The 17086-nt window shown below is 37.7% G+C and overlaps 1 protein-coding gene across 1 annotated transcript in view; it reads left to right on the top strand.

The window, feature by feature from the left end:
* The window catches only part of SEMA3E (semaphorin 3E), a 253490-nt gene that overhangs the window by 157228 nt on the left and 79176 nt on the right, over positions 1 to 17086 (top strand). The window contains exons 3-4 of the mRNA XM_047695809.1: positions 5317 to 5376; positions 13057 to 13176. Of these exons, the coding sequence (XP_047551765.1) occupies positions 5317 to 5376; positions 13057 to 13176 (180 nt within the window). The remainder of the gene's footprint in view (positions 1 to 5316; positions 5377 to 13056; positions 13177 to 17086) is intronic.

The following is a 17086-nucleotide window of genomic DNA, read 5'->3' as shown; positions in this document are numbered from 1 at the left end:
CTTTGAGATATTCAAGAATAGTAAATTGCCTGTAAATGTGAATTGGAACAATTAAATTGTATTATAGGAGGATTGTGATGAAATGATGTGTATTTAACCTTTTGCTTTTTATACCTTTTTGAAACAGAAAATTTGGGAATAGTGTACACCCTGTTGTTTAACTGCCTTTAAAAAATGTCTTTAAGAACAAATAGCTTAGTTTGATGGGGTTTTGTTGATGTTAAACTCTAGAGCAGAACCAAAATACATCATGACTTCCACAACAAATGAAGAAAATAATTTCCTTTGCTGTCTTGGCAGAATACTTGTACATGATTTTAAAATAACCCCATTTTCACAAGGTCTTGCTCTCTCATCTTTTTTCACTCGAATGAACATTTGAATGCCATCCTAGGCCTGTAAGTGTTGTTAGAAAATCAACCGAAAACAACAAAAAAACTTGAGTAAATCTATAATGACATTGTTCTTCGGAGAACTCCTGGCTATTGGGCTCTAGAGTACTAAGTGTTCATAATTTAATCTTCTGCATTTCTCCCATCCTCTCAAAGTGATCTGGTTAAGACCCTTCTCTCTGTCTTCAGAAATCCCACCAGTCTTTCAAAGCTGAGATTTTTGTTAATTCATACAGAATTTCCTCCCTGGTTAAACTGAAAATTGTTACTTGTCTCATTCCTTTGCCACTGTTTACAGCAACCTCTCATGTCAGTGAAGCTTATCTCTCACATTTTACTGCTGATGGATTTTACAAAGAATGTGATAATGGTATATTGATTGATATAAGTCAATCAATAGACGTTGACTAAGCAGTAACCACATTGAAGGTGTGCCCCGTTAGGATTGTGCACTGCTGGGGATACAGAAATAAGACATTGCTTTCCTCTCTGTAACTTACAGATTAATATGAGAGCTAAAGTTAAGTACATAAATCATAATATAATCCTAAGTAGAAGAAAGTAAGAAGAGCAATATAGGGGATCAAAGCAGGAAGAAATATTAAGAAAATACCAGGAAAGGGTTTTTTAGTGAAACACTTTGTAAGATGTGCCTGCAAAATGACTTTTTCTTTCTAAGAGCAATGGACGTTATTACATTTGCTGCTAAAAACAATACAGATTCTACTATGCAGCCATCAAAAGGAATGAAATCTTGCCATTTGCGACGACGTGGATGGAACTAGAGGGTATCATGCTTAGCGAAATAAGTCAATCGGAGAAAGACAACTATCATATGATCTCCCTGATATGAGGGAGAGGAGATGCAACAGGGGGTTAAGGGGTAGGAGAAGAATAAATGTAACAAGATGGGATTGGGAGGGAGACAAACCATAAGTGACTCTTAATCTCACAAAACAAACTGAGGGTTGATGGGGGGAGGGGGGTTGGGAGAGGGGGGGTGGGGTTATGGATATTGGGGAGGGTATGTGCTATGGTGAGTGCTGTGAAGTGTGTAAACCTGGCGATTCGCAGACCTGTACCCCTGGGGATAAAAATATATGTTTATAAAAAATAAAATTAAAAAAATAATAATAATAAAAACAATACAGATTCTGACAGTCCTTCAGAAAGCTATTTTTCGTATTCACCATCACAAAATATATTATCTTAAATTGTAAAGGGTCTGAGATTTCTACCTCACTTGTAAGAGAGCAAGTTAGCATAATACCATTTCCAAGATTCTGCCAGAAGAGATGAGATTCCTGGGTCAGAGACAAAGTACTGTATTAGCCACAGCTTAGCATGTAGCATGGCCATCATGTTTGCAGCAATTCCTTTGCCCCTGTAAGTGCCACAGGGGGTGGCACATGGCATCCCAGGTAGATGCTGCACACACAGTGAATGTGTGTTATGCCTGATAAACCTCAAGCTTAGGAAATAGGAAATCTCCTAAGGGCGTTAAAGCAAACCTATTCAGCCTTTGTCTAGAGGGAAACATTCACTTTATGATCCCAGTCAGGAAACCAGTCTTCGTTTTCCCTGGAGGGAAGTTCTATCTCTACCTTCAAGCCTGTTTGAAAAAATAATGGGGAACAGAAGCTGTCAGAAGACCTGTAGAAATTCTGTAGAGAATTGCCCCCTAAACAATGTATTCAAACAGTCCTAGAAATAATGGTTATGAAGCAATCATTTAGGGGAATAGAAGATTCTGTAGTATGCTGAGTTAGTTTTGCTGGTCTGGATACTATTTCAAAGTTGAAAAGCTCAACTTGGTATATTTTTCTAAAGAATTGGTTGAGTTTTACTTGGAAATTGTGAAAATGCAGTTTAAAGAAGTCATCATTTTACATAATGAAAAATGAATAAAAAGGGATGCTAATATTTCAAGAGGAAGAGCCCTGTATTTCCCAAATTGTATAAGAATATAAAGTAAGATTCAAAATTACAAATGAGGTATTCTCTGATTTATTGATGCTGGTAACTGAATGAGTCATGAAAATCTTTCCAGTAATAGATGATTCTAAAATAAATTTATATCTATATTTACTTGTGTACATATAATATGCAGTATATATAATATATACTATATACATACATATATACAGCCCATAGACATGTGTCTACATATGCACATATTCTAGCATATCCTTTTGAATAATTTATGCATCCACAGTAAAATCGTAATTCCAAAACCAAATTGAATCTCAAGTGAAAATGGGCCTTAGAAATCATCTGAAAAATATCTCACCCCATTTGCAAGATGTTTTCCAAAGTAATGGGTCAGTAAAGTTTATTAATTCTACAGCCTCACTTCTAGGATGCTTACCCTTTAGTGGTATCAGTGACTGTGCTGAAGCTGATGCAGGGTTGCATCTGAACTTGATGCTGATATGATACGTGATGTCTTTCCTAAATCACATCTGACCCACTGCTGGATTCACTGCTGCCATCATGAACATTGATTCTAGGATTTTATGTGTGTGCTTTTGTCTTTTTAATTGCTTTTCTTTTACATTTTTAGATTTTTCCTTTGTCTTTTTCCTGTGTTGCAACATAAATGAAAACACATTATTTTTTTTTAAGTTTATATACTGCACTGTGAACACCTGATGTTGAATATTGTTAGTAAGAAATTTGGGGGGTCCATTACACTGATAAGAATATCAAAGTATTATTTTATACCTGTAATTGAAACCATAGAGTGCTTACTCCTATGATAATACGTGTAACTATGTAAAAATCATTATAATAAAATGCCTTTGACATCACTTTTATAAATTTACAATACTATTCATGTATCAGGGACTGGATTTGGCTCCGTAATGTGTGGGTTAAGTGATAAGCCTCTTTCACTTCTAACATATAAATACCTAACATGTTATTTTATGGGGCGCAACTTAAAAAAAAACAAAAAGATTAAATCGTGACCATATTTGGGATTCAAACATAAATATATCAGTTTTCAAAAACTGATTTCATTTCAGTTTTCAAAATGACTACAGAGGTCGGACAGGTAAAAGAAAAGTCTGAAACAGAGAGGAGAGTGAGGAGTGCCTGGCCCATTTAGAAAAACCAAAAATCTTGATTTTTATGCAGAATTTCTCATTTGTAAATGTTGACCACTAAAAAAAATAATTAAAGAGCGTGCTCACTAAGTAAAAAAAAATACTTCCTTATCAACAATATCTAATATTAAATTTGATACCCAGAATGGTTTCTCAGGCTAGCAGAGCACAGAAAGGGATGGTGGTAGGTGGGAGGAGGGAAGAAGTCAGGGAGAGATAATAGGGGCCTTAAGGGGACAGATTGCCATAGATAGGAAGAGGGTCTGGTCACTGACACAGGCCTAAACAATAGTCTAATGACAGTAAACACTGACCCTGGGTAGTAGGAAGCTATTCCTAAACCCTTCCCCTGGGAGCTCTTGGAGGAAAAGTTTATTTGTAGAAATATTAATCTCTTGAGAGGCCCAGGCTACTCTGCTGGCAAGTTCCTACTCCTTCACCAAAATGTTAACTTGAGAACAGAAGATGATCACCTAAAAAAGAAAAGAACCAAAGAAATATTGAGGTAGCCTGGCTCGAAGTTCTTACAAGGAGGTAGGAGAGGAAGAGAGGACATCTTAGGAGTTCTGTACCCCAGTCCATATGGATCTAAGGTGAAAGTATTTGAAAGCAATGCTGAAAAAGTTACAGGGTATTCTGGTCAGAGCCAGTATCCCTCCAAACAGAATCTGTCATCAGGATGCTGGTAATTTGGGTAACCAGCAGGAACCATGAAGATGACACAATAGCATGAGATGTTGCGCTCCAGAAATCTGAGGGAGACACAAGAAAGGGGTCCAGTTGAGCTTTTTCAGCCTGGTGGGAGTGGGGGATTGATCCACCAGATGTGGAGATAAACTATTAATAGGAAGGCTTAAGGTCTTGGGGCAACTTACCACTAGCTACATTTACTCACATGGATCCCATTCCTTGGTTCCCATCCATAGATGTATGGCATTGTGGGGCTGGACAGAGAAATGTACTTTTGTTTTGTTTTGTTTTTAAAAGGAATTCCCTGGATGATACTATATCTTTGATAAAGTTGTGGTAAGAGTTAAATTGAGTATTGAATCTGAGGTGCTTAGAACAAAAATTAGAAAGCTAACAATGCAAGTGTCCATGAAGATACGGGGATATTGCTGCTGAAATATGAACAGGAGACCATTCTGGAGAGCACTCCGGCACTGTGTTAACAGATTAAATATATGCTTTTCCTAAGACCCAATAATTCTCCTCCTGGGTTATATATACGAACCTCACTCCATTCCTCGTACATGCCAGTGATGCTCTTTTACTGATGTCGGAGGGACATGTACAGAGATGGACCATGTTTGATGTGGTGGCGATCTGGAGGCAGTCTGGGTGTCCCTCCAAGATACAGGAGCCCTACATCCTTTAATCCCTCACTTAGCTTTCATTACCAAGTCCCCACACACCACATTCTGGGCTAAGTGGTAAAAATGCAAAGGGAACTCAGGGAGGTGCCTGAGTTGGAGGAGCAGATGGTCAGATTCAGGGGAAAGACTTGATGGTGGAGGTCAGAGCAGGTCAAGCACAGAGCAGGGCTGCCTGAGGCATGCGTGGCCTCTGAAGGGCTGAGTCTTGAGGGAGCCTTTAGAAAGCCTTCGTTAAACCACTATGTTTTAGCATGAAATAAAAGCTCAAATATAAGTGTCTTTATTAGGCAAATATTGATTATAAAAAAGATAAAGGCTTGACTTGTCATCTCAGGAAATGGAATGAAATGAAAACATATTGGGAACACAGCAAAAATGAAATGGTTTTTCATTGTGGTTTATTTTTGCATTTGCATAATAGTACATAATCTTTTATTTCAGATACACTGGCCTAGCACGGCACTAAAAATAGAAGAATGCATAATGAAAGGAAAAGATGCGGTAAGTATTACTCATTGTAAATTAAACACATCATCAGTTCTGTCCCTGGTTAGTCACAAGGGACTGACTCCCTAACCTCTTATTTGCTCCTAAAAGGCATATATGCAATTCATTCAGGAAGAAAAAAAAATACATACACATATTAGTACAGACATATACATTGTATAGAGATCATTATTTATGAGTTGATTACGATGTGAGCTTAGAGTAAAGGAAGCTGAGGTGTCTCTAGATCTTGGTTTTGGTTTTATTATATACTTATGAACTCAGATTTATGAATTTCTTATAGTAATGCTTACTTCCTACATAGTTGGGAAAAATAATTTCAGGTAAATTTTTAATTCAAGGGAAAGCTAAGTGGATTCTTTGTGAGATTTCATTTTTCTTTGATGGGCAAATTAGAACCAAATGAAGAAACAAAAGGAGAAAAAGCAGAAAGAAAGGAGAAGCCAAAGGCTTTACGTATCCCACAACGTGCTTAGGGTCTTTCCTTCTGGAAGAATCCATCTTCAGTTTGTCCATAACTTCCCCAAGCACGTGAGGTTGTACCAAAGCAGCAGCTCTGACCCGGGCCGAGCCCGCTAAAACATGCATGAAGGGACTTTAAATGTGCTAGGAGTCGGTGCCTGATGACAAAAGACACATCTTTGGAGGAAGGCATGTGCACATCCCTTTTTGAAAGTTAACTCATTCTTTCTTTTTCTTTTTTTGGTGAGAAAAAAATATCATGTGAAACACTAACACACGTCATACCAAGTCCTGAGTCTATGGCAAATGGGTCCCAGCCAAGGAGCGAGTCAAGACCTTCAATTGCTGCCTTAGCCCACAGCGTGACGCTGACTAATTGAACACACTCTTAGGCTATGTCAGCCTAAGTCTAATAGAGCCAAAATGTAGTCTAATTCGCTCATCCTAGGTGTGACTGTTTCATGACATAAAAAGCAAGTGCTTATGGTCATAGGAAAATAGACTGTTTTTTCCCCTGACTGAATGAATGGTCACATTTTCCCAATGATAGGGGGTCACCTTCAAAATAGAATGATGTATGAGTGGGGAATTGAGGAAAATATATCCATGTGCTCTGGATAATCAGGTCAGTAGTATGTTGCTCGTTCTGAACAAGGGAATGCTCTAATCTGATCACTTCTGGTAAGATGGTTCTGGTGGCTTTTGCACCCAATACGGTGCTATGAGAGATTTTAAAAGTCATAATCTGTCCTTATGAAATGTTACATTTACTGGCTACTGCATTGTTGATATCAGAGTAATATTTAGCATTTAAAGAGTTTAGTATTTTGTAATTTATTTAACATGAAACAGCAGTACCTAATTTACCAGGAAGATGTTTGCTAGAATTAATTTAGACACGTTGGTTTGAGCAGTTGTAAACTTTTTTCATTCATCATATTTTTTTTTATCATGTTATGTTAGTCGCCATACAGTACATCATTAGTTTTTGATGTAGTGTTCCATGATTCATTGTCTGTGTGTAACACCCAGTGCTCCATGCAATCTGTGCCCTCCTTAATACCCATCACTGGGCTAACCCATGCCCCCACTCTCCCCTCTAAAACCCTCAGTTTGTTTCTCAGAGTCTCTCATGGTTCATCTTTCCCTCTGACTCCCCCCAACTTAATTTTCCCTTCCTTTTCCTACTGTCCTCCATGCTATTCCTTATATTCCACAAGTAAGTGAAACGATATGATAATTTACTTTCTCTGCTTGACTTATTTCACTCAGCATAATCTCTTCCAGTCCTGTCCATGTTGATACAAAAGTTGGGTATTCATCCTTTCTGGTGGCTGAGTAATATTCCATTGTATATGGACCACATCTTCTTTATCCATTTGTCTGTTGAAGGGCATCTTGGCTCTTTCCACAGTTTGGCTATTGTGGCCATTGCTGCTATGAACATTGGGGTGCATGTGCCCTTCTTTTTACTACATCTGTATCATTGGGGTAAATACCCAGTTGTGCAATTGCTGGGTCATAGGGTGGCTCAATTTTAATTTTTTGAAGAACCTCCACACTGTTTTCCAAAGTGGCTGCACCAACTTGCATTCCCATCAACAGTGTAATAGGGTTCCCCTTTCTCTGTAGGCTTTCCAACATTTGTTGTTTCTCACCTTGTCAATTTTGGCCGTTCTAACTGGTGTAAGGTGGTATCTCAGTGTGGTTTTGATTTGACTTACCCTGATGGCTAATGATGAATATTTTTTCATGTGTCTGTTAGCCATTTGTATGTCTTCTTTGGAGAAGTGTCTGTTCCTGTCTTCTGCCCATTTTTTTACTTGATTATTTGTTTTTTGGGTGTTGAGTTTGAGAAGTTCTTTATAGATCCTGGATGTCAGCCTGCAAATATCTTCTCTCATTGCGTGGTTGCCTCTTTGTTTTGTTGATTGTTTCCTTTGCTGTGCTGAAGCTTTTTATCTTGATGAAGTTCCAAAAGTTTATTTTCGTTTTTGTTTCCCTTGCCTTTGGAGACGTGTCTTGAAAGAAGTTGCTGTGGCCAATGTTGAAGAGGTTACTGCCTATGTTCTACTCTAGGATTTTGATGGATTCCTGTCTCACATTGAGGTCTTCCATCCATTTTGAATTTATCTTTGTGTATGGTATAAGAGAATGTTCAAGTTTCATTCATCTGTCTATAGCTGTCCAATTTTTCCAGCACCATTTATGGAAGAGACTGTCTTTTTTTCCATTGGATATTTTCTCCTGCTTTGTCAAAAATTATTTGATCATAGAGTTGAGTGTCCATATCTGGGCTCTCTATTCTGTTCCACTGATCTCTGTGTCTGTTTTTGTGCCAGGACCATGCTGCCTTGGTGATCACAGCTTTGTAATACAGCTTGAAATCAGGCAATATGATGCCTCCAGCTTTGTTTTTCTTTTTCAACATTTCCTTGGTGATTCAGGGTCTTTTCTGGTTCCATACAAATTTCAGGATTGTTTGTTCCAGCACTTTGAAAAAATGCCAGTGGTATTTTGATTGGGATGGCATTGAAAATACAGATTGCTCTGGGCAGCATAAGCATTTTAATAATGTTTCTTCTTCCAATCCATGAGCATGGAATGTTTTTCCATCTTTTTGTGTCTGCTTCAATTTCTTTCATGAGTGTTCCGAAGTTCCTAGAGTATAGGTCCTTTACCTCTTTGGTTAGGTTTATTCCAAGGTATCTTATGGTTTTTGGTGCTATGGTAAATGGAATCAATTCTCTAATTTCTCTTTCTACAGTTTCATTGTTAGTGTATAAGAAAGCAAGTGATGGGGCACCTGGGTGGCTCAGTGGGTTAAGGCCTCTGCCTTCGGCTCAGGTCATGATCCCAGGGTCCTGGGATCAAGCCCCACATCGGGCTCTCTGCTCAACAGCTTCTTCCTCTCTCTCTGCCTGCCTCTCTGCCTACTTGTGATCTCTGTCTGTCAAATACATAGATAAAATCTTAAAGAAAAAAAAAATTAAAAAAAAAAGAAAGTGATTTCTGTGCATTGGTTTTGTATCCTACCATATTACTGAATTACTGAGTTGCTGTATGAGTTCTAGTAATTTGGGGGTGGAGTCTCTTGGGTTTTCCACATAAAGTATCATGTCATCTGCAAAGAAAGAGAGTTTGATGACTTCTTTGCCAATATGAGTACATTTTATTTCTTTTTGTAGTCTGATTGCTTTTGCTAGGACTTCTAGTACTATGTTGAACTATAATGGTGAGAGTGGGCATCCTTGTCGTGTTCCTGATCTTAAGGGAAAGGCTCTTAGCTTTTCCCCATTGAGAATGATATCCACTATGGGTTTTTCATAGATGGATTTCATGGGATTGAGCAATGTTCCCTCTATTGCTATACTCTGAAGAGTTTTAATCAGGAAAGGATGCTGTATTTTGCCACATGCTTTTTCTGCAAAAATTGAGAGGACCATGTGGTTCTTCTCTCTTCTCTTATTAATTTGTTCTATCACATTGATTGATTTGTGAATATTGAACCACCCTTGTGTCCCAGGGATAAATCCCACCTGGCTGTGGTAGATAATTCTTTTAATGTACTGTTGGATCCTGTTAGCTAGGATCTTGTTGAGAATTTTTGCATCTGTATTCATTAGGAATATTGGTCTGAAATTCTCTGTTTTGATGGGGTCTTTGCCTGATTTGGGGACCAAGGTAATGGTGGCCACATAGAGTCTAGAAATTTTCCTTCTCTTTCTATTTTTTGGAAACATCTTCAGGAGAATAGGTATTACTTCTTCTTTGAATGTTTGGTAGAATTCCCTAGGGAATCCATTAAGTCCTGGACTCTTATTTTTTGGGAAGGTTTTGGTCACTGCTTCAATCTCGTTACTGGTTATTGGCCTATTCAAGTTGTCAGTTTTCTTCCTGTTTCAGTCTTGGAAGTTTATAGGTTTCCAGGAATGCATCCATTTCTTCTAGTTGCTTAACTTATTGACATATAGCTGTTGATAATAATTTTTGATTACTTTTTCTATTTCCTTGGTGTTAGTCCTGATCTCTTGCCTTTCATTCATAATTCTATTAACTTGGGTCCTTTATTTTTTTCTTTTGGATAAGTCTGGCCAGTGGTTATCAATCTTATTAATTCTTCAAAGAATCAGCTTCTAGTTTCATTGATATGTTCTACTGTGTTTCTGGTTTCTAATTCACTGATCTCTGCTCTAATTTTAATTACTTCCTACTTATGCATGGGTTAGACTTAATTTGTTCTTGATTCTCCAGTTCTTTAAGGTACAGAGATAGTTTGTATATTCAGGATTTTTCCATGGATTTTTTTTTTTTTTTTTTTTTTTGAGTGACGCTTGGATGGCTAGTATTTCCCCCTCAGGACCACCTTTGCTGTATCCCATGGGTTTTGGACCAATGTGTTTTCATTCCATTGGTTTCTGTGAATTGTTTAAGTTCTTCTTTGATTTCCTGATTGACCCAAACATTCTTGAGCAGGATGGTCTTTAGCGTCCAAGTGTTTGAATTTCTTCCAAACTTCTTGTGATTGAATTCCAGTTTCAAAACTGTGTTCTGAGAATATGCAGGGAATAATCTCAGTCTTTTAGTATTGGTTGAGACCTGATTTATGACCCACTATGTGATCTATTCTGGAGAAAGTTCCATGTGCACTTTGAGAAGAATGAGTATTCTGTTGTTTTATGGTGGAATGTTCTGTATATATCTATGAGGTCCATCTGGTCCAGTGTGTCATTCAAAGCTCTTGTTTTTTTGTTGACTTCATGCTTAGATGATCTGTCTATTGCTGAGAGTGGAGTGTTAAGGTCCCCTACAATTAAAGTATTAGACCTTCTTGTGGGATAGACCCTTTAAGAATGATATAGTGTCCTTCTGTATCTCTGACTATAGTCTTTAGCTTAAAATCTAATTTTTTTGATGTGAGATTGCTACCCCAGCTTTCTTTTGTGGTCCGTTGACATGGAAGATGGTTCTCCATCCCTTCACTTTTAGTCTGGATGTATCTTTAGATTCAAAATGAGTCTTCTTTAGACATATAGATGGGTCCTGTCTTTTTATCCGTCTGCAACACTGTACCATTTTATGGAAGCATTTAGGCCATTCACATTGAGAGTGATTATTGAAAGATAGGATTTTATTGTCATCATGTTGCCTGTGAGGTCCTTGTTTCTATATATTGCCTCTATAAATTTCTGTTCTATATCACTCTTGAGGTCTTTCTCCTTTTATAGGACACCCCCTTAATATTTCTCATAGGGCTGGCTTAGTGTCACATTTTCTTTCAATTTTTGCTGGTCTTGGAAGCTCTTTATCTCTCCACCCATTCTAAATGACAGCTTTGCCAGATAAAGTATTCTTGGCTGTATGTTCTTCTCATTTAGTACCCTGAATATGTCTTGCCGGCCCTTTCTGGCTTGCCAGTTCTCTGTGGACAGGTCTGATATTATGCTGGTGTTCCTCCCTCTGTATGTAAGGAATCTCTTCCCCCAGCTGCCCTTAAGATGGTTTCCCTGGTTTTAAGATTCACAAGTGTCACTGTTACATGCCTGGTTGTCGGTCTCCTCTCCTTGATCTTGGGGTTGTTCTTTCTGCATGTAGGACATGGATGCTTGTTTCATTCCCCAGATTAGAGAAGTTGTCAGCTAGGATTTGATCAAATCTATTCTCTCTCCACCCCCTCAGGAATCCCAATAATTCTGACATTGGAACATTTCATGGCATTGTTTATTTATCTAATTCTGTTTTCAAGGCCTTTAAGGTGTTTGTTCTAGGCCTCTTCCTGTTTCTTCCTTTCTGTAAGATTGTCTTCTAGATCACTAATTGGTTCTTCTGCCTTGTTTACCCTAGCTGTTAGAGTATCTAGCTTAAATTGTGTCTCATATATAGCATTTTTAGGTTAGGCCTGATTAGCTCTCATTTCTGCCCTTAGAGAATCTGTGTTGCCATTAATGGTTTTCTCCAGCATAGCTATTGTCTTTATAACTGTTACCCTGAAGTCTATTTCTGACATCTTCCTTATGTCCATATCCATTGTCTCTGGTTCTTTTCTTTCTTGGGAGTTCCTCCTCCTAGTCATTCATTCAGCATATTGATCATAAAACTCATGTGGTGATTTAGGTAATAAGATTTGTTAAGCATATAATATGTATTTGGTACTGCATTTAAGTAACCAGGGAATATGAAGAAGTGTAAAATAAATATTCTTTTCTCACAAAACTTTTAGTTGAATCCCGATGTAGGCAAACTAGAGCTCCTCGGCCAAATGCAGTCTGCCATCTATTTTTGTAAATAAAGTTTTATTAGAAACCAGCTGCACACGTTCATTTTTGGATTGTCTATGACTGCTTTCATGCCATATTTACAGAGGTAAGTTGTTGAAACAGAGACCAGTTGGCCATTCAAACTAAATATATTGCTCCCTGGTCCTTCATAAAAAAAGTTTGCTGATTTCTGCACTGTAGTCTTATAGTAAAGGTGTAAGATGTAAGTGTAAGTGTAAAATGTTATTTCTCTTGATTAGCTTTCTGTGTATTTATTGAAAATTCTCTATGAAAGTGCTTTGCATAAATTTATGAGTTTAAAGATATGACTTATTTTCCCAAACATCAAAACTTTGTAATGCCTTAAAGCCTGCATATGTTTCTTTAAGGGTAGCCAAACTTTCTCTAATTAATGGTTTTCTGACTTTACGTGGTTCATTTCTTTATATGTACTTTATTTATTTTTTAAAAATTTTTTTTTCTTTTCAGCGTAACAGTATTCCTTGTTTTTGCACCACACCCACTGCTCCATGCAATCCGTGCCCTCTCCAATACCCACCACCTGCTTCCCCCAACCTCCCACCCCCCCGCCCCTTCAAAACCCTCAGAAAACATAACAGTATCAGGAATAAATTACTTAGTGGAACATACATATTGCCATGTAAATCTTTGTGATTGAATAAATTTCTGAACAGTACTATTTTTACTCCTCAGTTATGTGCTAGAATACCTGAAGAATGATATAATCCCATTACAGATATAATTCATGTGGTGAAGCTAATATGTGTTTTGGTCGCACCAGTCGGTTCTTCCACTGTTTCTTACAGCCCCAGCCAAGAGAGGGTTGAACATAAGATTTGTGGGGTTAGGAAAAACAGAAATCAAAAATGGGCTGAACTTTTTTTTTTCTTTTTTTAACCTTAACCAATTTCTTCTTTCTGTTTTTCTGCTTTAGAGTGAATGCGCAAATTATGTTCGGGTTTTGCATCACTACAATAGGACACACCTTCTGACCTGTGGTACTGGAGCTTTTGACCCACTTTGTGCCTTCATCAGGGTTGGATACCATTTGGAAGTAAGATAATTTCATTCATAGCAATAAAATTCATGCTTAAAATAACTTTTTTTTTTTTTTTTAAGAAAGGCTATGGCATTTTCTTTGGTGAAAGAGAAATGCATTTGTGATATATGGATTAAGTTTTTCCTAAGTCAGGTAAATTATCTCTCCAGATCTTTATTTTTTTTTAATATTTTATTTATTTGACACACAGAGAGAGAAATCACAAGTAGGCAGAGAGGCAGTCAGAGAGAGAGGGAGAAGCAGGCTCTCCGCCGAGCAGAGAGCCCGATGTGGGGTTCGATCCCAGGACCCTGGGATCATGACCTGAGCCAGAGACAGAGGCTTAACCCACTGAGCCACCCAGGCGCCTCTCTCCAGACCTTTAAATTCCTTGTCAGCTATATTACCTGTGAATCAATTAATTTTTTATGAACTCATTCCCTGAACAGCTTCATTCACTTAATTGTGCCCTTTAAAATATTTCTTCATATCAAAATGTGTTCTCTGTTGTGTTCTTACATAAATTTTATTAATGTAACCACCAAATTAGAATGTACATATAAATATATATAAAAATAAATTTTTTTTTTAAAGATTTTATTTATTTGACAGAGAGAGATCACAAGTAGACGGAGAGGCAGGCAGAAAGAGAGAGAGAGAGGGAAGCAGGCTTCCTGCTGAGCAGAGAGCCCGATGTGGGACTCGATCCCAGGACCCTGAGATCATGACCTGAGCCGAAGGCAGCGGCTTAACCCACTGAGCCACCCAGGCGCCCCTAAAAATAAATTTCTATAAATACTAGTACATATAGTATTTTACAAAGGATAGGCAAAGACTTGTTGATTTTGTAATTTTTCTTTTTTTAGACAGGTGAAATGAAGGAGGTGGAGTTCGAGTTGGGGGATGGGGTAGGTTACAAACTTCCTGAAACAAAATATTAGTAGGTGAGAGCTGTATGCCCCACACCCCACTACTAGGTGGTTAGTATAAAGAAAACAAATCTCAAAAAAAGAAAAGAGAAGACAGAAAAGAAGAGGAAAGAAAGAAAGCAAATCTCAACTGAATTCTGTTATACAAATAACATTGACTAACAAACAGGCTTGACGAACAATTAAAAAGTACTCTGTGCTACCTTTCTTTAGGTCAGAAGGCAGAATCCTACATGAAGATGGCATAAAGATAAAACAGACATCTCGGGGCGCCTGGGTGGCTCAGTCAGTTAAGCATCTGCCTTCAGCTCAGGTCTTGATCTTAGGATCCTAGGAGATGGAGCACCACATCGGGCTCCAGGCTCTGCATGGAGTCTGCTTCTCCCTCTGACCTCCCTCCCCCGCCCCATCATGCACTCTCTCTTGCGCTCTGAAATAAATAAATAAAATCTTGAAAAGAAAATGAAACAGGCATCTAGATATTCTGTAGTGAAACAGCTACAGTGTTTTGATTCTTTTTTTTCAGCTCTTGATTCTTATAATCTATTTATGAAAGGATAGCAGTAACCCTAAAATATTTTCAGCCGCCGTATATAAAGAATAACATTGATTTCACTGGTGAAAAATTATGTCTGATATCCCTTACACTAGTTAACACTCAGGTGTGCATATAATTAGCAGCATCTGAAAGGCTTCGTTTCGCTGCCTCTTGAGAGGGCCCCTGATTGAGGTACTTCAACTCTTAAGAGTCCTTATAGGCAGGATTTTTGATTAGCATATTTTCAAAGTTAACTAACCACCTCTACTTGTAGATTAAAGCTAAGGAGCATACACAAACACATCAAGTGTACTCACTGAATTATTTTAAAGACACAATACAGCTGAACTAATGGAAGAAACGTAAACCTAAAGAAACTTTAAAAGGAGACGTATAAAGCAAGTCAGCCCAGTGCAAGCTCAGAACATTTACATGTATACAAGGTGTACAGACAGACATGTATACCTATATGCGAAGCCAGAATATATACATTTTGTGGTGCCAACCTATTGGCAGCAGATCCTCTCAGTTTTCATTCTTCTGAGGGGTATTGTCCCTGGATATAGAATTTTGGGTTCACAAGGTTTGTCTTTTTTTTTTTTTTTCCTTTCAGCTTTTCAAAAATACTTGATTGTCTTCTAATCACTTTCTGACATATATTCAGGTTTCTTTCATATTGATATTACCCTGTGTGGAATCACTTTATCTTTCAAGATTTCCTCTTCATTTTTGGTTTTCTGTAGTTTTTCCACAGTGTGTCTGTTTGTGCGTGTGTGTGTGGTAGTGGTGGTGGTGGTGGTGGGAGATTGATATTTATATTTCTTGAAATACTGAGATTTTTAGATAAAAAGCTTATGTTTTGTACCAAATTTGACAAATTTTAGGCCATTACTATTTCAGATAATACCGTTTCATGCTCTTCTCTCTATCAGAGATGGGTGTGTGTACATGCCCGTGGGGCGGGGGGGCAGTGTGCCACAAATAACTGAGAGTTTATTCATTTTTATTCAATCTGTTTTCTCTGCTTTTCAGTTGGATAATTTCTATCCATTTATTTTCTCTGCTTTCCAGTTGGGTAAATTCTATCCATTATTTTCAAGTTTATTAATCCTTTCTTTTGACATCTCCATTGTGTTCTTAAGCCCACCCCAGTAATGGTCAAATAGGATAATATACTTTTCAATTCTAAAACTCATTTTGTTTCTATTTCATTTCTTTAATGAGCATTTCCCCATATTTTTATTCATGGTGACTATTTTTCTTTAAGCCCACAAACATATTTTTAACAGCTGCTTTAAAATCCCTATGTGCTACTTTTAACATCTGGGTCAACTTAGGTAAGTTTTCATTGATTGCTTTTCCCTCTTGACTATAGATCACATTTTCTTATTTCTTTGCATGTCTAGTAATTTTTATTGTGTACCAGACATTATAGATCATATGTTTTCAAGACTGCGGACTTGATTATCTTTTAAAGAGAGTTGGTTTTTATTCTAGCAGGCAGCTTATTTGTCTGGACTCAAACTCAAACATCTCTTGTGATGGGCGGCAGCCAAAAACCTCTTTCAACTTTCCAGACAGTGCTTTTTATGCTCTGCTTGCACATGCCGTCAGGTGTCGGCCAAGGATTTGGGAAGGAATGTATACATGCGTTTGAGGGTGCCTCCTTCCATTTCTGGGTATCTCCTCTTGGATTAGCTGACCTGGTACTTTAAGTCTCTCTACCTGACTTTCCAAGCTAGTAAGTCTATAGGTTTCTGCTTGAGTTCTAGCCGTTCCTCACCATATGGATTAGGGAATTTCCTTGAGTGGAAAAACTCTCTAGTCTTTGCTCTTAATGGATTTCCATTTTTAAAATAATATTTAAAGAAATTATTAGTTTATCATCATTATCTGTGTGAGAGTCCAGACAAGCTCATTGTCATTGGCAGGGGTGGAACTATGTGTAATTCATCTTGGTAGATATTATATTGAAGATTTTTTTCATGTACCTATGTAAGTATCAATGTGATTGAAAATGCATTTTAGAAAAAAATCTACATGTGTCATGAAAGGAACTCGTGAATAATAGGATAATAAGAACACTGAAATATTTATTCTCAAGTCTTCATGTGGAGGCTTGATAACATTTTATATGAGAATGAGAAGTTCCACATTATTATAGGCAAGGAAAATACTTAGTTTAAAAAACACAGAGGCAGGCACATATGGGATAGGTTTGCAGACATTTAGTCGAGTTGGTTGGGGGAGTGTCAGAAGATAAAATGGGGGCAAACTGGCAGAGGATTTTAATGCCAGACAGTGGCATTTTATAGTTACTTCTAAAGACAGCATAGAGACCGTGAAGGAATTTGAGCAGGCTTGAATGACATGACATGAGTAATATTTAGGAGAGAGATGAAAGGCAGAGAGAAATTAAAGGAGGCAATTACAAAAGTCTGGAAGATCATGAGGATAT

The sequence above is a fragment of the Lutra lutra genome, chromosome 11 (genome assembly GCF_902655055.1).
Source record: "Lutra lutra chromosome 11, mLutLut1.2, whole genome shotgun sequence".
Taxonomy (NCBI): Eukaryota; Metazoa; Chordata; class Mammalia; order Carnivora; family Mustelidae; genus Lutra; species Lutra lutra.
This window is presented reverse-complemented; position numbering and strand designations above follow the sequence as displayed.